This window comes from Pangasianodon hypophthalmus, chromosome 23 (genome assembly GCF_027358585.1).
Source record: "Pangasianodon hypophthalmus isolate fPanHyp1 chromosome 23, fPanHyp1.pri, whole genome shotgun sequence".
Classification (NCBI taxonomy): domain Eukaryota; kingdom Metazoa; phylum Chordata; class Actinopteri; order Siluriformes; family Pangasiidae; genus Pangasianodon; species Pangasianodon hypophthalmus.
In genome coordinates, this window is record NC_069732.1 from 12864180 (window position 1) to 12892158 (window position 27979).

General features: G+C 41.3%; 1 protein-coding gene across 2 annotated transcripts; it reads left to right on the forward strand.

Annotated features, from left to right (window-relative positions):
- The first annotated feature begins 301 nt into the window (after window positions 1-301).
- Window positions 302-27928, forward strand: ahdc1 (AT hook, DNA binding motif, containing 1). 2 transcript variants are annotated; one of them, XM_026929383.3, is made up of 6 exons: window positions 302-832; window positions 2133-2324; window positions 6174-6257; window positions 17147-17181; window positions 17324-21815; window positions 22021-27928. In XM_026929383.3, the coding sequence occupies exon 5, from the start codon at window positions 17540-17542 to the stop codon at window positions 21785-21787; it is 4248 nt and encodes a 1415-aa protein (XP_026785184.3). In that variant the 5' UTR covers window positions 302-832; window positions 2133-2324; window positions 6174-6257; window positions 17147-17181; window positions 17324-17539; the 3' UTR covers window positions 21788-21815; window positions 22021-27928. The 2 variants fall into 2 exon arrangements, with proteins under 2 accessions (XP_026785184.3, XP_026785183.3); XM_026929382.3 differs by lacking the exon at window positions 2133-2324 and having other exon boundaries at window positions 303-832.
- Window positions 27929-27979: the final 51 nt, after the last annotated feature.

Consider the following 27979-nt stretch of genomic DNA (forward strand, 5'->3'; position numbering starts at 1 on the left):
TAGCTTTAATTTTTTTTTTTCCTGAGTTTGCAATTGTGTTTCTCCTAACCTATATAATACCGCATTCCCCAAAGGGTACCAGGGTGTCTGTACAACTTTTGTGCCCCATGAATGGTTAATGTCCCCTGTTTAGACAATTTTCGTTCCCTAGAGTCCCCTTGGGCCCCCTGTTTGCTCAGATATCCTGGAATCATACCCACTTTTCTTGCTTTACCTACACAGGTGAATATTTCAGAGGCAAACACAAAGCAAAGACTACAATACCCAGAGTCCACCCAGCAGGGAAAGGCTAGCTTTAAGAATCTACGGAAGCCGAGAAGCTGCTGTTAGGCACGTTTGCACTTCGCGCTGGCGAGGTAGCGTGGAGTCAGTGGGTTTGCAGAGGGAAGGGAAACGGCGCAGGAACGCGCTCACTGCTATCTGACTCGCGTCTCCATCCCCGGGCGCATCGGCGTCAAACTGCAGCGCACGATTTCACACGTTTTCACATTTCTGCGTTTTCATTCAAGTGTAGCAGCGACAACAGGCGCTTTTTTCATATGGTATCATTTTTTTTTTTTTTTTTTCAATTTAGAGTTTTTTTTTCCCCTTTCACCAGATGTTGACAGAGAACAGCTTGGTTCAGCGTCGCAAGACGGCAGACAGCCGAGTGGGAGATGCCCGAAAGCGGTCAGGCTGTGGAGCGCGGTGTGCGCGCGGGCACCTGTGAGGCTGAAGCGGCTGCGTGTCCCGGTGTTTTGGCGTTGATCGGTGTGATTGGTGTCGGTGCGCGCGTGAGGAGCTCAGCGGCGCCGCTGCAGCAGCGCGGAGCGTGAAGTGCGTTCGCCTCCCGGTGAGTGCGCGGCGTCTGCCTTCGCAGTCCACATTTGCATAACCCAGTCTTGCCCCGAGCCGCTCGGAATTTGGAGAGGGTTTGTGTTTTCTGTTGAATTTTCATTAACCTCATCGCTGCCATTCATAGGTCAGTTGCGCACACGCGCTCAGGGAGCGCTTCATACATTCCGCCCCGCTCCTCAGCCTAGTCATTCACATTGTGGATTCCTGTAGCCTCACGTCTATCATAGGTAAATGATTATGTTGCGTTTAAGGGCCATTTCTGCAGGAGTGTACTATGATCTTGCAAATGTATTTGGAGATAAATACCAATTGTTACATGCATTTTGAGACATGGATGATTGCTGAGCAACAATTCTTAAGCGCTGTTAAAAATGTATCATTTGGTGTTGAGTGACGGCGGCGCGTGCGTCTGGTGCTGTTTTGGTTGTGATTACGGTTAGACGTTAGAGCAGACTCACACGCCCGCCCGCTCTCAAGCCCGCCTATGGTTCTCTTGATTAGTCTAGCTAATTTTGCCCCCCGCCGCATCACTCACTCTCTCTCTCTCTCTCTCTCTCTCTCTCTCTCTAGCTCTTTCTCTCTGGCTATGCAGTACATCCGCAGATGCCAATTAAAGTTCACAGTCGTCTGATTCCTTTTCCATTTTTTTATTTGCAGATTCTGACCACTGCTTCACATGTAAAACATGCAAAACCCGCATTCTAACATCCTGAATAGTGTGTCACAGTAGTTAGCTTCTTACAGGTGTAGGCAGGGGTACCCTAAAGGTGGACGAAGGCTGAGGACACAGGGGGGCCCAAGTGGACCCTGATAGTCTGGGCCAGGGAGCTCAGTGGATTAACCTGTCAGGGGGCCACACATTTTTACTGGCACAGCTGCTTAAGTGGCATACTATTTTGACACGCTGTATAGCGTGGTGTTGAAGTGTGCTGTTTTGGACATACCTTGACTCAGGCTCAGAGATACAGTGAAGAGTGTATGGACACTTTTCATAGACTGGGACACATGTCGGTTATGTGCAAAGAATTCCAGATCACAAAAATGATCTGGGACGAAAAATCACATGGAGACCACAGGGCGTTTTTTTTTGTTTTGTTTTGTTTTGTTTGTTTATTCACTTATTAGTGCAAGATAGATACATTACATCAAATATTTGCACCATGGCCCAGTTGCACACTAAAATGGCAGCCAATTTGGTGGTTGCTGTATTTTAGTGCATGCTTTTAAGGGTATGCATTTTGTGTGTGTGTGTGTGTGTGTGTGCGTGTGTGTGCGTGTGTGTGCGTGTCCATCAGACAGCTCTGGTCACCATGGCGACCTTTATTAAAGAAAATTTAGAAGGCCACACCAGCTGGAGACTTCTGATTGGCAGAGAGGAGAGATCCAGCATGACCTTGGTGGTAGCTGTCAAAACAGTCATGTCTCTGCCATCTTACATACCGTGCCATAGTCCTACATGCTTCAGAATGACTCAAGACGCTACAGATGTAAGAACTACGACAGTGCATACATAACCTATCACACACATTTCATGAGACTACACTCCCTTTCCTGCTCCTCTTACTCTTTTTGCTCCTCTCTTTTATTCTCTCTCTCTCCCTCCCTCTCTCTCTCTCTCTCTCTCTCTCTCTCTCCCTTTCTCTCTCTCTGTCTCTCCCTCCCTCACTCTTTGCCTCTGTGTCTCTCCCTCTCTCTCCATCTGTCTCCCTGCCTGGCCGACAAAGCTCGTTTTAGGAGAGCTTTCACCTTTGACCCTGGCTTAGGAGACAGTGTGTGGTGTCTGTGTGTGTGCATGTACATGTGCATGTGTGCCTCTGTATATGTATGTGTGAGAGAGGAAGGTTGGGTGGGTGTAATGGGATTTGGGGCATGCAGCAAAGCTGACTTGATCTACATCACTGTGTGTGTGTGTGTAATTTTGTCTGCAGGACACTGAGCCAGGGTTTGTGGGAGGGAGGTATAGATGAGGGAAAGTGAGAGTCTGTGTATGTGTCTAGGGGTTCTGTATATCCGAGTGTTCTGCATGCCTCTATACACTGAGCCAACTCTAATGAGAGACTGAACCAAGTCAATTATTTAGGGGGGGAGCTTTGTGAGTCAGAAGATGCAGACACAAAAGTACACATACACACTGTAGTGCAACAGATTGCAGGTCATGCATATAAATGTTACTAAAATACCAGAGCCTTTGTGTACATCAAATATACAGAGATAAGGTTTAAGCTTAATCTACTCTGACGTGTTGCTGCGTGGTAATGCTGTAAGGTGGGAGCATCATATCTTTTGATTCTATTGATTAGAATGACTTATATAAGCAGGATCATACAGTTTATCTAGAGTGATACTGCACTGTTTCTTGGTGCTTATCAGCTGAGGTAGCTCAGAAATGTTTACATGAGGTATTTGAATTTCTTGAAACATTGCATTGAAATGATCTGGAAGTTTTAATATGTTATGCTGAAATATATTGACCACGTAGTATATGTAATCTCTTACAATTCTGTAAAAAAATTCTGCCTTCTCTTGAGTTAGGATAATTGGCCACACATTCTGACAAACAGCCTTTTGACACCAGACAGAGCACTGTGGTCTAATCAAAAACTGTCCATACATTTTTAGAAAAAAAGGTTCTTCAAGGATGTTTAGGGTTTAACTGGATAATTAAGGTTCTTAGCATCCTAAATAGGTTCTATTTGGAACCATTTCTGATTTGGGAAACACCGTTGTAGGGTTCTACATAGAACCTTTCAGGGTTCTCCCAGAGGACCAACTGAAAACACTTTAAGCATGTCTTTGGATTTTGTGGGGAGGTGGCATCTGCAGCTGGGCTTCTGTTCAAAAGTTTTGCCAATTTTAAGCAGCAAAAGAAAATGTGAATGAATCTGTTATGCAGAAATCCTGACAACGATGTAACATGATCAGGGAGAAGAGAGTACAGTATCCAAAGTGCATGGCTGATATATGTAATAAATAGAATGCCATACAAACAGCGACACAGTGGAGAGATGTAGAGCTGTATTGTGTCTGTATCTTTAGCAGCTACAGTACAGCACAATATGGACTAGTTGAAACATAACAGTGCTCAGTAGAAAATGTGCAAAGCAATGTTGCTCTGAAAATTTTCTTAAATGACAAGAAAAAATTCTATAAATATTTCTATTCTAGTAAATTTCAGTTAATTTCTAGAAATTATTTTGCTTGCTTGGTGTTGTTTCAATGTATTAAAGACAGTGACATATCCCCTATATCATCATCATTTAAAGCATACATTTTCAACACTCTTATTTGCATCTTGTCTTCCTTAATAGACCAACTTTTAAGTTTAGTCAAGTGCAAAGCCTTTTTGCGGTAATTAGGTGGCTTTTTTCCTCCAAAATTCCTGCCTGTTCCATTCAGGTTTTTCAAAATGTATATAAAAGAGGTGGACAGAAAATGACTAACAAAGTAAAACTGTTAAGCTTTAAGGTCTGATTTTTTTTCTTGGACTTTGATTTTTGTGAAGTGATATAAGATAGCCGACTAAACATCTTTCTTGGTTTTCTGTTGTACGCAGTGAAAATGGTGTGAGACACTACTCAAGATTTCAGTGCTCTAGAGTCCAACAGAATGGCGACTCTAACTAGTTGGAATGTTTTCCAATTGCATTCTATTGATAAAAAGCGTGCTAATATATTGCATAAGAACTTATGATACACTATTTTGGCATGCAAATTAATGTGGCAGTATGTAGTTTGAGATGCAAACCTAGTGGTCAGAGTGGACTTGAGCCATGTCTCTGTGATGATTGTGTTTGACTAATCAATGATTTGCAGTGTTTCTAGCTCATACCATGTCCCCGTCCAGTAAGTTTAGTACCCTGGAAAGAAGCATAACCAAATTCGGCACACATCCTTAATTACATTATAGGTTACTTAATGATCGAAATAATGACTAAATGTGGGATTGCAGATTTGTTACCATACTGTGCTGTATGATGCAGTACCATGAAAAACAATAAACAACTCATTTATCCTGATTAGAGGCTTTTGCACATCAGAACATCCACTTACTGTGGATCCTGACCCAATCCCAGGAACACCCAGGGTATGAGGTCGGAATACTCCCTGGATAGGACACAGTGCGCACGCACACACACACACACACACACACACATTCATTCACACCTCGGCTCAATTTATCTAATTTATCTGTTATTATTTATCAATTTATCTCTCTGGAGGAAACCAGAAAACCAAGAGGAAACCCATGTAGACATGGGGAGAAAGTGCATAGAAACTCGGCACAGGTAGTAACCTGGGCTCAGGTTTAAGCCGGGAGCCCTGGAGCTGTGAGGCGGCAATGCTACCCACTGCATCACAACTTCGCACACCAGAACAGTTGCGTTTTATTCATTTAAAGGATGGAAAAATCACATAATTTCGTGTTCAAGGGTGTCCATCATCCATCGTTCATTCAATGTCCATCATTATTTTGCAGTAAAGAAACCAGAATATTATGTCACACATTAAAAAAAAAAGAGTAAGATGTAGTTAGGAAGATGGGTTTGCAATTGTATTAATGTTAGAAAGTCAGCTAAAGAAAATAACGCCATTATTGGACCCACTGGATTTTTGAGGACAGAAAAAGGATGTAAAAAGATGTCAATTTGCTCTTTCAGAAGCTTGAACTCTATAGTAGGCCAGCATAACATAATAAATTACCTGACATTGTCTAGAAAAAAAACCCTCCAGTTGGAGATTTGTTCAGCAATTCCTTGCTATATTTTTTGCTAATAATTTTGAATGTCTTTTGTCTTAATTTGTTTTTTCTTACAGCTTATGGTACTCATATGCAAAAAACTAGATGCCTTAAAACATCTGTCTGTTAAGAACATTTGATTATGGCCTGTTTTTAGGTCTGTTTTTAATGTGTCCAAAAATGGATGCACTGTCACAGAACAACATTTCCTGACTTGGTGTGCAAGTAAACGGAGTAGTGTGTTGATTTAGAATTATTGTTGTATATTTTTCATATGTTAATTATGCAGCCTGTATGCAGTGGCCGAGACTTTATATTTCATTGACAGAATCCTGAGTGAGAACACAGGAACACAGGAACACAGGCTTTATGAAATGTTTTATGCTCATTGGAGTGTTACATAAAGACAACACAGGTGAGTGTGTGTAAGGAGTATGCAAAGTACTGAAGTGTAAAAATCAGCAGGAGATATTAAGGAGTTTTATGGCATCAATCTATATGTTTTGTGCTAGTGATATCAACCTTGACTTTGCTTAGCCTCTCTCTCTCTCCCTCTCTCTCCCTCTCTCTCTCTCTCACTCTCTCTGTCTCTCTCTCAGGTAACAAACTGGCAGGGTAGCATTGCCATGGAAACATGCGATTTGTGAGTGAGAGGAGAATCAGTTGAGAGAATCTAGAAAAAGGTAAGTGTGAGTTTTTTTTGTTATGCTGCATATGTTAGCACACATTTTGAGTGGGAAGTATGTGTGTGTGTGTGTGTGTTGTGAGAAATATATTCCTCCCTCTGGATGTAATGAAATATGTCAGCGCATGACATGCTAAGCAGCCTGTGCAGATACCTGCATGCTTCATTTTCAAATATTAGCTCCACTCTCCTCCGAGCAAAAAGAGACGTAGCCTTCGGCCCACAGTTCCTCCTCCCCCGTAACCACGTCATCTTCACAGTCTTTTGGCAAACAGGAGATCCAACTTTTGCTAATACAATTCGCACTTCGTTTCAGGGTGACTCATTCATTCTGACTCAGTTGCTCGACCATTCATTCATTGAGATTTTATGGTGTGATTTGTGAAATTATATCAGCAGAAAAAAGTCATAGTGATACATGGAGATACAATGCTCAAAAGGCTTCTGTATAATGTAATTGAGAAGGGACGGGGGTAAGGGGTGGAGGGGGGGCGATGGACCATGGAGTTTTTTCCTGTCAAATGTAATGGTATGAAAATGTCACATTTAGATTGTAACATTCAGGTTCATAAAATTGGCAACAGTGTTTCTAACTTATATTTAACAAGTTTAGTATTCATATATTAAAACTATGAATCCTGAATTACAACATGTTAATATTGTGTTTACAAATAACAATTTTAATAGTACATTTACAAACCACAAGCTAAACTGATTGCAAGGTTACGGTGTGAAAGTTTTGACTGAAACATCTCACTCTTATAACATTTTAAGGTGCATAATTAATGTGGATGACTGTACAAAGCTTGAGGAGGTGCTGAAATAAAGAGTTCTATGAGCTGCAGAAACAAACAGTCAAAACCCGGCATGTAAAATGCCTATCTCTATCATCCTTAAACCTACACAGTGAGACGTAGTGCAAACTGAAAGTGTGACTAATAACACACAAAGCTCACATTTACAAAACTGGAGAACACGAGAGGAGAGGGGAAGAGAGGACAAGAGAGAAGAGTAGAGGATATGAGAAGGATGACGTATAATAAAGTGAGAGATGTGAAAGGAACTTGTCAGTAGAGGAGACTGAGACATCTCCATCTCCAGTAGGAAGATGATGCCTGTATATTCTCTAATCCATGTTTAGCTAAATTGCTTGCCTCAGTGCTTTTTGTGGCTTTGGACAGATCTGATTTTTTTCTGTTCTTTTATTTGTCATGCTTATCTGCTCAGATTTACTCATTGACCATTAATACACTCAGAGCTGAAACATTACCAGGCACAGACAGTTCATTTTTTAAGTGGACCATAGACACTAGAGGACACTCACGTAAAGCCGAGTGTGTCATAAGAACCAGGATTCACATTCTTGGCTCTTGTTCACTGAACATACTTCAGTGCTATCAGTCTAACTCTCTTCATCACGTTCATAAATATTTCATGATACACTCATGTTTGTGTACATAGTGATTGCTTTATGTGTGTCCAGGAGATGTTTTACACAGGTTTTATGTGCAATTTGTCTGTCACTCTTGTGTTAGTAATATGCTATAAAACATTTATAAATGTGATGAAATGCCTGTTATAAATAAGGATGAATTTGCAATAAATATGGACATGCAGGGTAGTGACCATATCTCTACAAATATGGGCAAATACAAAATGTACACATGTTCTGTATTATTAACTATTATTTTACAAAATATCAAAAATGTATTAATATAAAAGACCAATATTAAGTTAATATTACAAATAAAAACAAATATAGAAATCCAACATGTAATTGGATTTGCAATAAGAACAAAATACACTCTTTTTTCAAACAGTGTGAGAGTCTGTAGAATCTGTAGCTTTTAGAAAGAAGGTGTCAGTAGGCTTGGTCAATAGTTAGTAGTGCTACTTAAGCAGCTAAAAGCAACATGCCATCAAGAAGCCACAAGGGAAAAGTGGGTAATTAAACCATCGTCACACCATTTCATACAGTCTGACGAGGTGTCTACAGAAAATATGTCCAAAGAAGAAGCAAGAGGCTGTAGTAGTAGACCTGATGTTAGCCATAAGCCTGTACAAAGCTAGCTCGTCCCCCAGGTAATGAGCACAAGATGAGTCACTCATTTCAAAATAAATGGGAGCAAGAATTTTTTTATTGGCTTCTTGTGTGAGCTAGACTGCCTCGACAATTGTTAAATCTACTTGCAGTACAGTTCAAAATAATATACTTTTATCTTCAGTAACCTCTTTATCCTGGTCAGTGTCATGTTGGAGCTGGGTTACACTGGGTGCAAGGCGGGAGAATTCACACCGAATGGGATACCAGTCCATTGCAGGGCACCTTACATACATTCACACAGATTCATTCACACCTAGCATTAATTTAGAGAACCCTGAGAAAAACAGAGAAGCATGCCGCACTTTATAAACAATTCCTACTTTACATTCTTTCCTTGCAGCCATGCCAAAATTTAGATTATAAATATAGAATTAAAAATGTGAAAAAGATGAGCAATGTGTTGTATTTGTTGACTGGATACTCTAATTCTGTTTAACTGGATACTGTAATTCAGCAATGCTCTGTTCATTCTAAATCTGTAGAGCCTGAGATGGTCACAACTTTGTGTATATTGTTTAAAAATGATCAAAAAGTTGGCAGGTACCAATAGAAAACCATTAAATTATAGTGTGACACAGATAAACTAATAATTATCAGTGATTCTTTTGTAAGTTCACATAGCTATAGAAAAAAAGAAAAATAAGTAGGCAGGTTTGGGATGAGAAAATATTTTAATTATATTCAGTGTGTAAATGAATGGCCACAAGAGCATTAGTGAAGTAAGGTGCTGAAATCGGGTGAGGAGGCTTGGCGTAGAGTGTTTCACTTCATCCAGAAGGTGTTCAGTGGTTGTCACCATGTCTTCATTGAGCTCGCTTTGTGCACAGGGGCATTGTCATGCTGGAACAGGTCTGGGCTTCTTAGTTGCAGTGAAGGGAAATTGTGATACTAAAGCATACAAAGACATCCAATACAATTGTGTGCTTCCAATTTTTGTGGCAACAGTTTGGAGAAGGCCCACATATGGGTGTGATGGTCAGGTGCCAAAATACATTTGGCTATATAGTGTACTTTACACTTTTCTATATAGCACCTTAAAGGATTCTTCATTTTGTCTTTCTTCAGAAACTCATAACAATTCAGATAAGCCTTTAAGTAAAACCTCAGATGAAATCTAGAATTATTAACCATCCAAGAACCTTTGAGGAACCATTTTGCACTAGATTTTGCAAAAATGCACTAGATCATACATTACAATGTTATTGCACAATATAGTAAATATTGCAGAATATTACTTAATAGAGTGGAATACTTTTATGTGGTTTGTGGTGTAGGATATCTAGCAAGAGTTTCCTGCTAGACTGTAGGGTCTTCATCTGATAACATCAAGTATGATGGATAATCTAGAAAGTTGATGGATAACCTGGAAAGTTGCATTTGAGCAGCTGCTTTATGTCTTTCACAAGAGTAAAAGATAAATCAGTCCTTGACGCTCCTTAATTGTTGCTGCTGTTGTTAGGTAGCATTGCCTGGGATATGATGTCATCACCTCACAGCCTCCAGAGAACATCTTGTACTTCCATGAGGACCGTTATGTGATACAAACGGACACGGGTTTCGATAGTTCTGGATTTGGATTAGTAACCAGACCATGTTATACTGCACTGCTGCTGGAAAATCCAGCACTTCTACACACACGCACACACACACACACACACACACACATACACACACACTATCCCCCATCACTTCTAGTCCTCTTTTTTATGTAAGTCTACAGCTGCTTGTCCCACTATCAAAAACAGTCTATCATGCAAAATCTGTAAGTCAAATTGGATCTTCCAACAGCAATCATGACTTCTTCTGTCTCTCTCTCTCTCTCCCTCTCTCTTCCTCTATGTGTGTGTCTGTTTACATGCCACAAGCCAAGCTCAAAGCACATCATTTGTTTATTTGTTATTACTATTATTATTTGAGTGTAAGTGACTGTTAAAGGATGAGGTTGAGGTGAGGAGCGTTATGAATTCTGCTCCTCTCTCTCTTTTCGTCTATTGCTCTTTTTCTTACTGTTGCTTTTTGCTGTGTTGATCCATCTCAGTCTACTTTTTCTCCCATCTCCTGTCTTTATCCTACCTTTAGTCTCTCTTGCGGACTTTATCGCCCTCCCCCATCCACCGTCCTCTAGTTCCTCTATCTTTCTCTTTTAGTCTCTCACTACTCTGTATTTCTCCCCTGGCTCTCTCTCTCACTCTGTCTCTCTGTCTCTCTCTCTCTCTCTCGTCCACGCTCTCTCTGTCTGCTGGAAGTTAATGAGCCCAGCTCCCCCTGGGGAACACACACTTCCTTTGCCAGAAAGGGAGTGATAGAGAGACAGAAAGCTTAACTCTGAGCTGTGAGAGAGAGAGAGAGAGTGTGTTTGGTGTGTGCATGTTTGTGTGTGTGTGTGTGTGTGTGTGAGTGAGAGAGTGACTGAGTGAGTGAGTGAGACACATTGCAGAAGAAGATAGTGGGGGAAGGGGAGGGGCACTGAGGAGAGATAAGAGAGAAAGACAGAAGAGAATCTACAGAAAGAATCAAGAGTAGGTAAGAGTGGACGTGTGCGGTCACCGTGATGGAAAAACACAAAAATGTGCATCAGAAAGATGAATTAGTTCCCTCGAAACTACTGTCCTGAGATTTCGACTAAGGAAAGAGTGAAAAAGAGAGGAGAAATGATGGAGAGGTAGAGGGAGAGAGTGAAGGTGATGCACAGAGTAAAGAAGAGCCACTGCGGAGTTTTCATACCGGACTGAGTGAAAGACGACTCTCATGAACACGCGTCCGTCCGTATGTTTGCATGTGCACAGGCGTGACGATAGCCGCTCTTACCTCGGTGTGTGCTCCTGAGATGGAATGCGCACAAGGCAGCCATTGTTGTTTAAACAGGCAGCCAGCAGCCCTTCTCCTTGGCAACGGGCTCTGCAGCAGTGTCTCCCACGGCAACAGTGGAACGGGGGTGCTCTGGGTTCAGGCTGTGTGAGTGTGTGTGTGTGTGTGTGTGTGTGTGTGTGTGCGTGTGCGCAGTGGTCATGTCAGGAAGTCAGGGCCGCAGTGGAGAGGCCCCTCTCCAAAACGCTAGCCTCAAGGTCTCGCTCAATATGTGTGCATGCACGTGTCGGTGTGTTTTCCGACACAGTGTGCACAGGGAGAGAGGCAGTGAGTGAGCGAGCTGCCATGAATGAGATACAGAAAGCTTTAAAGGATAAATTGTAATGTGAAAGGATGAGAATTAGTTGAAAGTGCTTGTAAGAGAAGATGCAGTGGAAGGTGAAGTGTTTAAAGAAATGAGAGAGGGAAGGTGAGAAACGAAGGACAGAAGATCTACATAATAGTGACTATAATGATAAATCACAGTTATGTTGCTCATTGATGTAATATCATTATTAGTCCAGTGTGATCTCATGAACAATATGTATGATTTCTGACCAACAAGAGTGATGTAGTGTTTGATTTCATGCAAAGGAAGTCATAAGGTACAAACTTTAAAGCCAGCCCTAACCTTTACTTGAAAGTTTGCAAATCAGTTGAGTCATGCAAAGTGTTTTGAGTCTGCAAGTTTTTGAGACTATGCTGATTTTTCATTAATGTAGTTTGTTTAATTCTTCAATTTATCAATTTAATTCTTTAAAACAACAAAAAACAGCCTTCTCTTTGCACACTCATGGAAAAAACTTCCTCAAGATATTTTTGGATGAATAATGGTTCTAGCTTTTTAAATTGTTCTATTTATTACTTTTTCTAAAATGGAAATGCTTTGTTATAGGGTTCCACATTGAACCTTTAGAGGTTCCCCCAGAATGTACAGCATAAATTCCTACACATGGATAAATTGCTACATAATCACAAAATATAAATAAAATTAGACTGATATAAATAAAGGTCATTATTTACACAGTATGTAACCAAACTGACAGTTAAATCATATGTAAATAAGTCTATGTTTGTCTATATTTACAACAATGTCTAACATTAGCCAATTATCTAACTTTCAGTAAGTTCACCTATATTGCAGTCAATAATGTTTAATTAATTGGGGAAGCCATGAACAGTGATTGTGAAATGAAATTAAAATGAAAATATAATGAATAATTGTGCAGCCTTATAGTCTCTACAGAGGTTTACATTAAGAAAGATGCATAGTAAGTGTGAGAGAAAGCAAGATAGGTCTCTAGCGTTCTCTCTCTCTCTCTCTCTCTCTCTCTCTGTCTCTCTCTCTCTCTTCGCCTGCTGTTGGATGTTTCTTTCCAGCTGGTGCTATAGTCACATGACCCATGGAGGAGTGAAGGGTGGATTGGAGGGTCTCTGCAATTCTTAAAATAACCGCTACATGTACACTCTCACAGAAGTAATATTGCTGCAAAGAGAGAAACAGAAAGCAAGATGTAGTAAAAGTGTGTGTGTGTGTGTGTGTGTATGTGTGTGTGCGTGTGTGTTGGCAGGAACTGGTGTTGAAGACAGGCTCTGATGATGAAGATTATTAGGAATTTCCTGCAGCTGGGGATGAGAGAGGAAGAGAGGAAGAAAAGTGAGGGAGGGTGAGAGCGATAGTTGACTTGGGGGAGTGGGGTATGGGGAGGAGTAGGGGCCATGGAGAGGTGGGAAAAAGGAGTGAGAGTGGGTGAGTGTGAGTGAAAGAGTAGAGCAGTATTAGAGACAAGCAGCGAGACAGGGAAAGGGAGAAGTGGAGCGCCAGAGAACGATGAGGGAATGCTGAGTAGAAAAAGTGAAACCTGGAGAGGAGACACAGGGCAGACGAAGTGTGTGTTCATGTGTCCGTATACGTGTGTGTGTCTGTGTGTGTGATGACAGCTGTGTTTCTTCTGCAGAGTGTCACCGAATGTCTCTGTGGACTGTGTGACCCACTTCTACCTCTCTCTCTGCGTTTTCCTTTCTCCTTCCCCCTTTTTTCTCTCCCACCTCACTCTCCATTCTGCATCCTTCTTTTTGCCCTCTCTCTCTTTCTGTATATCTTGCTCACCCTCCCTCTCCAACCATCCCCCCCCCCCCAATCACTTGCCCTCACACACTGTCAGGGCTGCTGCCTGTATCTTAGCAACAACTGCACTCTCATTTGAACTGAGTGAGTGCTTTTCCCTAACACACCCACTGAAACACACGCACTTGTGTAAACACACACAAATACACACATATGCACATATATACATGTGCACACACACACAAAGAACCATGCTCTTTCACATTGCGCAAACACCCACACATACACTTGTGTAATTACACACATACTCCAGAACCACCATCACTACTTAAGAGTATCAGACTCTACAGCCCCTTTCATACGCACACTTTTACACAGGAATTCAACTATAATTTATTAGGAAGGGGTTAACTGTTAACACATGCCAGAGTCTAAATCTCAAAACGACAACTGGGACAAGACCTAGTACAATTTCTTGAAAATTATCCGAGGGATTATTTGTGAACAAATAAACACTGAAAGAGAGTGATGTCTTCATGACAATTCATTCGTTGATGCTTTGCCACCTTGTTAGGTGACTGATTCCAAACGTTTGCACAGTGCAGCAACAATAAGGGATCTGATACTGAGTAAACCTGAATTGGCATTAGATCAGATTTGACATAATATCTGATCCAATGACATATTTTATCATGAATGTGTGTTACGCTATGCACAACATAGTCATGCAGGTGAACAAGTGTTAAATCCGACCAACATCATACTTCTGTTATTTCGCTTCACCTTGCTCAGATGGCAGACTGTCTACTTGGTTACTAAAAGCATGTCAGTATCAGGTATTGGCCAGCAGTCAGAAAACTGATGTCTCTATTTTGTTGGAAGTTGGAAAAAAAAAAAACACTCAAGAGACTGAAAAATAAACTCCACTAAACCATTATATTTAGGATTTGTTATATGCTGCATCCTGTGCAACAGGGCTTTTTGAACAGGGCAGTGTGAACGTGTGCAGTGTGAAGGCTGCAGATTTGAAAGACGCAAAGCCCAAACATTACCAGTAAATAATAATATTGCAGGTTTTGGGTGAGAAAAGATTATCAGAATGAGAGCTGGAGATGGGGGCACATGTGGGTTGTACAATGGTGTACATTTCTGTATGTGTTTCTCAGTGCTTTTAAGACAATGTTTCGGTCCATCATCAGAACATTAGTCATGTTCCAAGGTTTCCATTAACAATGTTCACGTAGTTAAACACTTCTTCACAAGCCTTTCTTGCTGCATTGCAGATGTGGACAGATCGCTTCTGTATGTTTACGACTACAGTGTTTACGTGGTTGAATGTTTACAAAAGAATCTATGAGTGCTGAAGTATACTATAATCACATTAAGAGGACTCTTAAAACATTATGGTTAAAATTCGACCTGACGTGCTTATTGGCCACTCCTTGACTTTTGTTATTTGGTGGTTATGGCTTAGGGCAGCTTTGAACACAAGCAGACTGGACAGAGTTGTGACAGGAAAGTATTGTTATTGGCTTACGGTCAGCAGATGTTTTTTTTTGTTACCCACAGTGCATTGTGACATTCTGAGAGGAGATAAGATAGCAGAGAAAAACTGTAAAAAAAAAAAAAAGAGAGAGAGAGAGAGAGAATAAGAATGGGAGAAGAATAGCAGTAAGTGGAGAAATGCTTGAACTTGACAGTGGTGGTGGGGATGATGAACATGTAAAATTATTAATCGAGTTACTGGCAGGCAACCGTCACATATTCCTCTGTTTAAGTCTATGATGCACACACAGAAGGACACACACTTTGTTTTTGAGTTATTCCAGCTCACTAGCGTGCATTGGCAGGGAGATGCGTAGTGTGGCCAAAACAGAGTGAAAAGGGGAGGAGAAGCTCCAGACACACTATCTTTCAAAGGCTATGGGATGAAACGTGTGCGTGTGTGTGTGTGTGTGTCTGTGAAAGAGAGAGAGGGAGAGAGAGAGAGGTATGCGTGTGACTATAATTAAAGTGGTGATCTGCAGTTGTACTCATTCCTGTCTTCAGTTAGACTGATGCTTAATTAATTAATGGCATTAATTAAAGAGAGAGAGAAAACACAAGAGAGAGAGAGAGAGAGGGAGCATGGTGATGTATGCAGCAGATCTAAGAGCTGTAGGCTCTTTGAGTCTTCTAGTTGAGAAAAGTACACTCATGCAGTCTAAGTAACCCATGCATGATCTCATCTTGGTTCTCATCTCTGGAGAATACCTTTACTTGTTCTGTATTATGGAGGCTAATACTTATATTGCATTCTGTTCCCTAAACAATATAGTTAAATACTCTTTGGTTAAATAGGCTTTCAGTGTTGGTAGATAGTTTGCTTCTCTGTTTCTGCTTTCCCTCAGTCTGTTTGTCTGTCTGCCAGTGCATCTTTAAGAACATAGGCATGGCAGGGTTTGTTCGGCCCAGAGCACCACAGCACATGTTTCTGCTCCACTCCTTTACTCCTCTCTCCCTGCTTCCCCTCTCCTTGCCAGTTAGTAATAAGAACCATGTGCAAAAGCAACAGTGATGGATGGAAATGTGTGTGTATAAGAGCTTGTGTGTGTGAGAAAAAGAAAGGAAGAGAGTGGGAGTGAGAGTGTGCATGGTATGGGCTTTGCAACTGTAGATGTCTGTTTGTCATTACAGACTTCGCAATTTTTGTTTTACAAAAAAATATACAATACTGTGCAAAAGTTTTAGACACATTAAAAGAATTTCTGCAAGGAAAAATGCCTTCAAAACCAATGGAATGAAAAGTTTTGAAGTAGTGAAACATTTATTATATTGAGCAATAATACAACAGTAATGGAGTAATACAGCCTTTGCCTTTGCTTGTAAAATGGCTTAAACTCTATTACATACATGTCATGTAGTTTCTAAGGAATCTGGCTCGCAGGTTGTTCCAGGTTTCTTCTTGGAGAACTTGCTATAATTCTTCCGTCTCTGCAGGTAAAATCCCAGATAGCCTTGATATATGTATATATATATATTTTTTTTTTATCATAAACATGATGTTTGACTTAATATGGTTCATTACTTAACAAAAAAATTCCTCTGTAACACTGATTTTTTTCTTTTCACACACTAATGCAGCAGGCATAAAATAGCCAGGGCAACATTTATATAAAAATGTATGGTGCCCAAAACTTTTACACAGTACATTATCTCCCACTTTTATTTTCACACATGCTTGTTGTTAATATGTAGGCATGCTTTTTTTCTGTCTACTGGTTGTTGCAACTGAGAAAGTATGCCAAGACCCTCTGACTCTCTGGCCCTTTTCATCCACACACACAAGCACTGGTTTCCATGCAGCCTTCTCTCAGCAGAGGAACGCTCCAGCCCTCCTGACACCACTCCTCTCATCCCTCTGCTGCCCCCTGTTGATCAGTCTTTACACTTCATTGTTTAACTTTTTTCTGCATTGTCGAAGGAGCCCTGTGTGAGTGAGTGAGTGAGTGTGTGTGTGTGTGTCTGTCTGTGAAGCAAGGATGCCCAAGTCCAGTCATGTGATCCAGTTAATTATCAGGTTTAATAATTATTTGAGTGGAATAATATTTAAAGTTTTGTTGAAAACTTAACCATCCAAATATACTGTGTATGTTTTTTTAAAATAAATAGGTAACTTGAGAAATTTATTTAATATAATAATTAATTATTTAATACATAGTATAAAATAGATACAAGCTGTATTGCTATGGTAAAACTGTTTTCTTGAGCAACTGCACTGGATGGGAAAACTGTAACCATGGTTACCACTCCCCTCATATTCTATTGCCAGGGTTACAACGATTCTCTAAGTGTATCACTATGGTAACAGTTGTCCTTTTGTCCACAGGGATAACACAAAATATGACCATAGCAACGCAAATGGTAAGAACAATAACAGTTATCATTAAAGCTTAATCAGAAAATTAAAAAAAAAATCATCTTATTGATATTTACTCTAACAACTATATGTTTATACTGTTTATATACTGTTTATATTGTTTATAATATTTATTTTACTCCACAGATAAACATTGCTGGATAATTTTCAAGGACTTTACTCCTGAAATCTGAAGCCCTTGTTTACTGACAGTCTTGCACTCATACTTGCCGAGCAAGGAACTGCAAGTTGAGAGAGAGGGACTTGTCCTTGGGTCAGCCACTGCAAATTAACAAAACACAGGCAGATATTTACTGCCTAAATTATATACGTGTACTGTGAAATCTATCAAAATAAGAGGCAATGAGTCGACTTTCAGGCCGTCTGCGATCTGGAAGTGTGCGTTTGGTTTGTGAAGCCCTGGGTGGGGAGGACTGCAGTGAAGCTGAAGGCTCCTGGATGGGAGATATGGGGCCTGGAGTCACTTCAGCAGGGGCAAGTGGCTCTGACCCAGCTGCTTCACTACACTATAGATTGTTTTCACCTCCTTCACTTGCTAATGGTCTCCGTAATCATGATGACCAGTTTCAGCGCAGAGCAAGGAGACGCAGACAGATGGACCATGTGGAACAAACGCACATGCATGAACAAATTCACATTCAGTCACACACACGCCCACAGATGCACATACACCAACAACCACTTTCACAACAACAGAGCACTCGCACAGAACACTCTAACACACGTCTACAATCTCAAATGCACATTCAAATGGATACCCATGTGCACACTGAGAGAGATGTAATGATGCACAAGCATACACATACAGAGATGGTCAGATCTTCAACTGTGGAAGAGGACACCTCTCTTGTCCCAGAGGATCTGTCTATTACTCCAAAGACTGAAACATACACTTCCTTTGTCCATTCAGCCCATTCACTGCATACCAACCAACTCTCAAAAAACTACTCAGCCCTTCAACCCAACCCTGCTTCTACAAGTAAGGTTGATGCAGAGAAACCCTCTAATACCAGTAAACTGGAGAGAAATCCCTTAACTAACCCTGAATTAGGTCATAGTTCTAGTGCAAGCCACAATCCTGTCAACACCCCTATGGAGGCTGAGAGGAAGTATACCCTGCGGAGTTCTGGTCGGCCACGTTTCCCCTGCCACCTTCGCAAGTCATCTCGTTTACGCAGAGCTGCAGAGGATAATGTAATGAAAAGAGAAGTAGAACAAAAAGAGGCAGAGGAGGATAGGAACATCTGGAGAGGAGAAGAGATTAGACCAAGGGAAGAGTGTCCTCTAGAAGTGGCTGTGGCTGCTTCATCCCTTGAGGTTTCACCAGCTCCTACTAATTCAATTCGTATGATGCCAAATCATAGTGTAGGAATACCATTTGGGAAGGCAGCAAGTGAAGGCAGCACTGTGATTCAGCATTCACAGAGAGCTAAACATCGAGGTCGTTTTTTAGGTGTGAGAAAGATAGTGGTAAAAATCGCAAGAATTCCTGTGCATCTTAGTCGACGACAGAAAAGCTATAAGATCTCCTCTCTAGAGCCTGTGGCAGTGGGGTCACATGGGGAAGGGTGTACTGCAGGAGAAGCACCAGAAGGGGGATCTGGTGGAGAGACGAGTGCACATATTTCAAGGGAACCCACTGCTCTACTCCGCATGAAAAACAATGGGAAGAGTGTAATGGTGATGTTTCCTCCAGGAGAACTACCAGTCATCTTGAAACGGCGAAGAGGGCGGCCCCCTAAACAGGCTTTACCAGGACAGCCTGATATGCGTGAGACTAGAGCTGGGGCTGCAAGTGCTGCAGAGCCCAAGAAACCCAGGAGGCGTCGGCGAGTAAAGCTACCTTCCCCTCTGCCCTCGTATGTTAATGATACCAATGATGTTAAAGTAGAATACGCAGATGTTCTCTCTAAACTGGCCTTCTTAAACCGGCAACCTCCCAGTACTGGCCGTTGCTCCCCACCACGCTGTTGGACTCCAACCGAACCTGAGACCTTCCACGCATCTCCAGAAAACCCAAATCTGTCCACGCTACTGCATCGCCTCACAGGCTTCCGTAGGCGAGGTGGTCGTGCAGGCTGTATGGGAGGGAGGGGAGGGGGTATGACTGGGTGCTCGGAGGCTTTTAAGAGGTCCTTCAGTGATTTTTTTGAGACAATTGGCAAAAAGCGCAAAGTTCCTCTGTCTGAACCAGGAACTCCACGAAAAAGGGGGAAAGGGCTTAGTGGTGGAATGAAGAGGGCAGCCTTGAGCGAGCAAGGTAGTCTGGTGACTGGGGAAAAGATTAGAAAACGGCGTTCAAGAAAGAATGGGACATTAAAAGGTGATCAGAGAGTTCTGGATCAAGACTGGCAAAATGGAAATAGTGGGTGGGGAGAGAAGGGTGATCCAGATCCAAGTAGTTACCAGGGCTCATGTTCACCTCGTGGAAGCTTTCCGTCCTCTGAGACTGGCAAAGGGGGAGTGTACCATAGCCCTGGAATGAGAGGAGCTGGCAGTGCAGAGGAATGCCAGGGAATGTTTGCAGGATACTTTCGTTCTTTACTTGATTCAGATGACTCCTCAGATTTGCTGGACATCTCCATGTCCAGCCCTACAGGACACCAAGATGCTCGTAAAATCACTCCAGGATATGAGGGCAGCAGTCCAGGTGCAGCCCATTGCTGGTCTCCAGCTTTCCCTAAAAGAAGCCCTAAAGTAGCAGCTTGTACTGGAGAGGGGGGCTCCCTTTCCTCAGCCCAATCTCATAGCAGTTCTGCAACTAGGACCCCATATTTATACAGTGTATCCCAAACTTCCCCAACCACTTCTTTCTCAAAATCGCCTGCTCTTTCTCTCTCTCGGTCACCCAGTTCTCCTCATCCTTCTTCTGGTTGTTTTTCCCAATACCCCTCCACTTATAGTGGAAATGTGCCTCAAGGAGCAGGCGTTTGCCCCGTGACTCAGCAGCAGCACAGATCAAGTGACTGCAGCTTTGCCTATGGCACTAAAACCTCCCCTGCCTCTTCAACACAACGCCATATTAATTATTCAAGTTATCAAGCATCTGCCAAGCGACATTATAGTGCATTTCCTGGGCCTACCCATGTCCCCATGCAGCAGAATGAGTCTATTGGTCCATCATCCCCAAGTGGAAGTTACATGTCAATATCAAAAACTAGCTCCTTCTCTTCATCCTCATCTCCTCCCGAAGGTTCCAGACAATACCAGTGCTCTGCTCCTTGGGGTTACAGGCAAGGGGGATCTACCTGGGGTGGTGATGGATTTGGTACTCATCAGTTTCATGGTTACGCTGACTATGGAGTCAGCGGAACGAGCTCTGAGTCCAAAGACATCCTAGACATTTCAAATTACACACCCCAAAAGGCAAAGCAGCGTCCCTGCCCTGACACATTTTCTGAGTCCTCCTCTGATTCCTCCCACACAGGAATAGGAAGCATGGGGGGGACCTTCTGCCCTAGGGATGCACCAGTGTCTGAGGGGCAGTCAAGCCTGTCAAGCCTGGAGAAGCTGATGTTAGATTGGAATGAAAATTCTGCAGGCCCCTCTTATAACTGGAGTCAGAATGTTTTGTTTCAAGGTGGGACAAAACCAGGCAGAGGCCGAAAAAAACGGTCTGATGCACAGAGTGAGAAGGAAACAGGCCATATTCCCCCAGGATCACCTGCAAGTCCTCCTGTGCAGGGAGTTGGACCAAAGCGTAGTGCTTCTGCGGGCCGACAGCCTAGGGGGAGTAGGGGTAGGGGAGGCTTTTCTCCTTGCCAAAGAGAGCGATCTTTACCACCAAAGCCCAAACTTCAAAAGCCTGCAGCCCCCCCAGCAGCAGGGCAGATGACTTCATCAGGGGGACTATACCAGGAAACATTAGATTATTACAGTGGAGATAGCAGTAGCCTTTCACCACTAAGTCATGCCCCTGAGCTCTGTGAATACCCCTCTCCTTACTCTGCCCATACCTCTACTCCATCTTCTGATGAAAGATTTGCCCATATTTACCCCTCGGACTCTGCCTCTCTTTCTCCCAGCCTGTCAACTCAGTCAGATGTCCTAAAGCAGCACCCTAAACCTACACCCCCCCCACAGACATATGGACATACTACCAGGACATTCAGCCCTACACTCTCCCCTAGTCCTCGCCTTCCGCCACAGTGTAGCTCAGCCATGAGTCCACACCGTGTGCCAAAGGACCAATTTCCACAGTATGACTCACCCAGTTACAGTAGCTCTCCTTGCTGGTATGGGCAGGGTGGGAGTGTTGCTCATAGTCCCCAGAGCTATGAAGAGCTGCGCTCCACTGCCATCACTATGCCTTCACACAAACGGGACATGTCTCTAATTAGCTCTGGGATGAGAGCACCATCCCATTCTTCTTTTACTACACCTTTACTCAGAGGACATACTATGTCCTCTTCTTGTGTGGGTGGGAGTCAAGACTCTTCTCCCCAGCATGAGGAGTTGGGTTATCATGCTAATATGGACAGCTATGCACCTGTAGGGCACCGTTATGTGTCCCAAAGTTCCCGAGGGGGGGTTCTCTGCCAACTGTTGGATCAACCCAGTGATGAAGGCTTCACTGTCACCAGCCTGTAGTTAGCATTATTGTACCATCCCAATAAAGGTGAGAGCTTAGTTCTCAAACATGCTTGAGACAAAGATAATCAAGTACATTAACATTACATTTGTAATTATCATTAAGTAGCACTCAGAAATAGTTTCTAAACAAATGTTGCTATTGTGATGCATGGTCATGGCCATAAATCATGGCCAATAATCATGGCACCCTTTCCACCTTTGTTTATACACTGTCTCTTTCCTTTCAACAGATGATTTGGACTACACCATTTTCATGTTTCTAATATTTTATAAGAATGTCATGTTACAGAAGAAACTTGTTAGATAGGATTAAGGAGATTTGGAACTGTGGACTAAAAGATGATTTCTTCAGCAGTGACAATCAAGACACACACACACACACACACACATACACGCACACGCACACACACACACACACACACACACACACACACACACACAGAACAACTGAAACAGCACATGCATACACAGATAGATGCTCCTACATGCACAAGACCAGTTGTGAAGCTTGGGTGGAGTATTTTTTTCTGGATGGACAGACATATTGCTAATGTCAACTAGAAGAGCTCCTCCGCTGAACTGCAGAAATCCTCAGAATGCAAATATTACTCATTTAAACAGAAACCCAGATATGCCTGCGACGGTTGTTCATTCTGATGTGAGAGATCATGCAAAAGGTTTTTGGACTTCACACTGATCTCTCTGTTTTTTCTCTGCTCTGATTCGCTTTCTGTGTCTATCTGTCTCTTCTAGTCTCAACATCATCTCTGGTCATGTCAATAGAGATTAATTACTTACTCCCCAGAATCTACCACCTTGGCAGGGTTTTTGATGTTGACCCTGCTCCCTACACAGACTTTATCTCCCTCATCCCACCTTATGTGCTGTCTGCTCCAAAATACCAGCATCTGTACATAAGTCACACCAACCAACTTAACGCCAGAAATAACAATGCAATGACATAAATAACTGAAGTATAGCAATTACAGAAGTGGAGAAAGTTTTGCAAAGGCTGTAAATTTATTACCAAATTATCATGAGAATGTTACAGAATTTCTGTTATGACATGTAAGACGTGATGTCAATTTTTAAGTGACTTTAAATGGTTCCACTTGATTCTGTGCAAATAGTTACTGCAAACATTTTAAGCAAGGGTATGGTTTGGTCCAATAGAGTTTGACTGAATCAAATGCCTTCTTTCTCTGTTCTTGATCACAGCCTGCAGCATGGTCATACCCTGCCCAACACCCAGTTCTTGTCTCTGTATTTTTGTAATTTTCTGTCAGGAGGACAGACACTCATGCACTGACCCCAAAGATGCTGCTCTGGCAAAGGTGCTGAGAGGCCAGTCTTTCTGAGCATGGAGGTCTGGAACTCAGGGTGTTGACAATGCCTATTCTCCTACTCATACTGCTCCCCCTCCTTTTTTCTCTCTCCACTGTTCCTATTTCTTGTGGTCTGCTGTGTCGTACAGTGATTTTTTTGTGATGAAATACTGTATCTGTCTGTTCCATATACTGTATCTAAGGTGGGAATATTTAAATACACATTCTGTTCTTATCATTGCTTAACTCTGTCCTGCCTCTACTCTGTGGAGTGGCGTGAGAATGTTACACATAAGACAAGGCAGGCAAAACAGAGATAAAAAAACTCCAAAATATATGATTACAGTTATATCTGTTAACCTATAAATTTAATAATCATTAAGGCAATAGGGTTGTAATAGGGCTGTAATAGGGTTGGTAGTAGGAGAGACAATGGGTATGGTGACCCGTAAGTACAAAACACATTAACAAAGCAAAAACACAACATCATATCAGAAAGTGCAACAACAAAACCAAAACACAACAGCAAATAAAAAAAATGCAACAGCAAAACCAAAACACAACAACAAATCAGAAAATGCAACAGCAATACCAAAAACACAACAGCAAATTCAGAAACATCGAAATTAACTCAAAATGTAAAAGGTAGGTCCTTACTGACCAGTACATGTTTGTTGCTGATTGGACACAGTGTATGACTATCACAAAGAAAAAGAAATGCACTTTTTCAGTCTGTTATCAAATTAGCCTAGCAATAATTCATCTAACTGGATCTAACTTCTCCTAGCTGTCTGTTTTCTGCAGGCTCTCATACTGAAGTACACTGAAGCCAATCAGCAGCTAGCATGTGATATTAAATAAGGAAGTTCACTTTCTGTTTGGTAATGTTTATGTTTTTTTGATTTTGCTGTTTTGGTTTACATTTGTTGGTGTTTTTGCTTTTGCTGTTGTGTTTTGATTTACTGCTGATTTTCTGATTTACTGTTGTGTTTTTGAATTTGCTTTTGCGGTTGGTTAATGTGTTTTGCTCACCGGCACAGTGGTACAGAGGGCAGCGTTGCTACTTCATAGCTCCACGGTCCCTGGTTCGATCCTGAGCTCAAGTTACTGTCTCTGCAGAGTTTTGCATGTTCTCCCCGTGTTTGCATGGGTTTCCCCCACGTTCACTGGTTTACTCCCACTGTCCAAAAACATGCAGGTAGGTGGATTGGCTGGTGTCTCATCCAAGCTGAAATCCGTGACCCTGATCATGTCATGGTTACTGAAGGTGAATGAATGAATAACTCGGGGCTACCGTACAAATGTTTTATACAGCCATTTTGATGTGACAACTTGCACAGCCCACATATTTCAAAGGAAACACAAGTACAATCAAAACCCAGTATTTTAAAATAAATAGCATAATTTGCCAACACTAACCTAGAACGTCTGAATAAATATGAACTTTATCAGCTTTACTTACAGGTGAAATGTTTGTGGGTTACTGCCACGTTCTGTTCTTGACTGAGATTAACCAACTTGACCAACATATTTAAAAGGTAGAGTTGATTTGACCAGTGAGTGGCCCCATGGGCCTTTCACATAATGAGGAAAGAACTGCCAAATTTCTTTTAAAGTGGTCCATTGAAAAGAACATTTTAGAGGATGTTTTTTCACACTTGAAATAGCTTTATGGCTTGTGAGCTTGTGAAATTACTGTGTAAAAGTGAAGGAAAAATTATTACAGGTTATAAAATACACAAGTATCTAAGGGTAATTATTCAACTGGGGCCCCTTTGGCCCTGATTTTGCTGTAAGGAAAGATTTAAATCTTAATGTTTTCTAAACTTTGTGTAGGAAGAATCCCTTACTGTGGTTGCAATTAAATTGTTTAGACTGTCAATATTTTTGTACTTTAGCAATCAGGGGAAACTGTCATTTCTATCACTTCGTTAAATACTGTTTTTTTTTTTCAAGTGAAAACAGACATACTGTTATTTTATAGCAGAGATTTTATAGCAGTATCCAGGTTAATTTATACACAAGTATTTACAATTTATTTTTTAATCTTTTAAATGCTATTATAGAACATTTCAATTACAAATATCTAAAGATGAGCTTGCCTGTCAGTTGTATTTAATACCAAGATGTGTGTCAAAACTTTCTAAAAAATTGTGACTACAAAAAGTGAAAATACTGACATATATAAAATATGCATATAAACACACTGTTGTGATGGAAATGACAGTTGGAGATGATGAGGTGCAGTGGAAATGACTTATGTATGCCAAATTAAGGAAAACATATAACAATATATAATATATAACAACGACCAAGATTTGGCTTACAAATTAAAACAAAAACAAAGTTTAAGCCTTCTGCTTATTTTGTCTGATTTGTATTAAAATCATTAATTCTTTCCAAATTGCAGTTCTATTTTCTGTCTGGACAACCTCTAATTCATGGTGTCCTCTCTAATAAACTGTATAAAATACTAACAGGCATGTTTTTCTTAAACTACCAATGTCTTTGAAGGCTAACTGTCATAGCACAGCAATTTATTGGCAGAATATATTCATTGTTCAAGGAGAGAGCAAACTTCTTTTTGGACCAACATATCAAGGATTGCATACGCTATACGGCCAAAGGTTTGTGGACACCTGACCATCACACCCATGTAAGCTTCCCCAAACTGTTTCCACAAAGCTGGTAGGACAATAATATAGGATGTCTTTATATGCGGTAGAATTAAAATTTCCTTTCACTGGAACTAAGAGGCCCAAACCTGTTCCAGCATAACCATGACCCTGTGCACAAAGCGAGCTCCATGAAGATTTGGTTTGCCAATGTTGGAGTGTCCTGCACAAAGCCCTGACCTCAACCCCACTGAACACCTTTGGGATGAACTGGAATGATGACTGCACCCCAGGCCTCCTCACCTGACATCACTAATGCTCTTGTGGCTGAATGATCACAAATCCCTACAGCCATGCTCCAAAATCCTTCCCAGAAGACTGGAGGTTATTATAACTGCAAAGAGGGGACTAAATTTGGATTGGGATGATCAACAAGCAGATATGGGTGTGATGGTCCCTTGTCCACAAACCTTTGGCCATATAGTGTACCTCTTAATTACTAGATGGGGCTCAGACACTGGTCCAAGCACAATTTCTGGTCTGTACCACATAACATCTCTTAAAAGAATCTCTTTTGACAAACACAAATTATGGCTTGAAGCACAGCTATCCACCGTCTGATGCTTCTATTCTTCACTGAAACCCTCAGACGTTGGAGCTTGAACTAAATTCTTTATACAGTTTTCACGCAAAAATGATTGTTGCTAATGAAAACTATATATCATAACAGTAATATGTTAACACTATTACGTAATGTTATACAGTATGTTTAGTGTAACTGTGCCACATAATGAAACCATAATCAAATATACCATGTCTAAATATAAGTAAAAGCCATTTATCATCTTTCAATATGACACGCAATACAGTATGTATGAGGTGAAGTTTCAGGGCACATCACTGAAATTTGCCTCCCCTTTCATCATGTGCTCAAATGTCTCCCAGCAGTTGGAATGAAAACACTTTATTATTATTATTATTATTATTATTTTTGTTGTTGTTGTTGTTGTGTTTATCAAGCCTATAGCACTACACAATAGGCTACATGACATAGAGGCACATGTTGACAGCAGTAATTATTTCTTTTTCAATGCCCATATGAATAAGTTGTAAACAGTTATTAATTTTTATTAAATAGTAAACCTTTTAAAAGTGAAAACATTTTAGAAAAATTCTAGCTGATCAGTAGATACATACTAGAAAAGTATTGTAAAACAGACCGTAACTCATTTTATATGATCTAATTATGTTAGGGGTTATCTTAGAGCTGTATAAACATGGCAGGCAATATTTTGAATTATTAAAAAAAGAACCCATAAAAGACATTAAAATACATTACCCATGAATGCGCATAACTGTACTGTAGGCTGTGTATGTTTGTGCAGCCTGTTTGACTGCAGTGTCTCTTTTAGCAGTAGGATTTACCAGTGTGTGTGTGTGTGTGTGTGTGTGTGAGAGAGATGGACTCTCAGTGCCTCGTTGACATTCAGCACCACTCGGGCTTTTCTGCACGAGGCGAGGCTTCACGGCGTCAGACCCTGATGCAGTGCACGCGGTTCAAACGGGGACACGAGCGAGTGCAGAGCAGAGAATGAGGAACAAAGTGGACAAAAAACAAAACAAGACATCGCGTATTTATATTCTATGTAATTTCACAGATTAGATCTCGTTTGATTTTACCAATGATAATGCCTATAGGCCCGCACATTACCGCATATATCTGTAACCTGACACCAAAGTGTGACGTTCTGCGGCACGCGCGAACAGGACTTTTTCTGAAATCAGCAGAAATCTTTTCCATAACTCACCTGCATTTTCCCATAATTCCCAGTCCTGGGCTCTTCGCATACAGCTGAGAGCACTACTTTGCATAAGATTGGGACAAAATGAAAAAAGCTAATATTTTAAGCAACGTGTTTCTGGCACCTCTTTTTTAACTTTGCAACTGCAAACAGACCAATTTGCACTGTAGGATAGGTGTTTTTTTCTCAATTTTGTAGCCTAGTTCTAATTATTTAACTCTTATTAAAATTATGTTTAAAAAGAGTTTGTTAACTGGTTGAACTGGGCACTCGTTGACTGGTAACTTATTGTACGGGGTCTTTAATTGTAAAATCTAATTGTAAAATATGTACTGATTAAATTGTTAATCTGCATACTGATATTTCAGTCATCTAATATTTAGCCAGTTAATGGCATGAGATTACACGCCTGGGAGTGTGTGTGTGTGTGTGTGTGTGTGTGTGTGT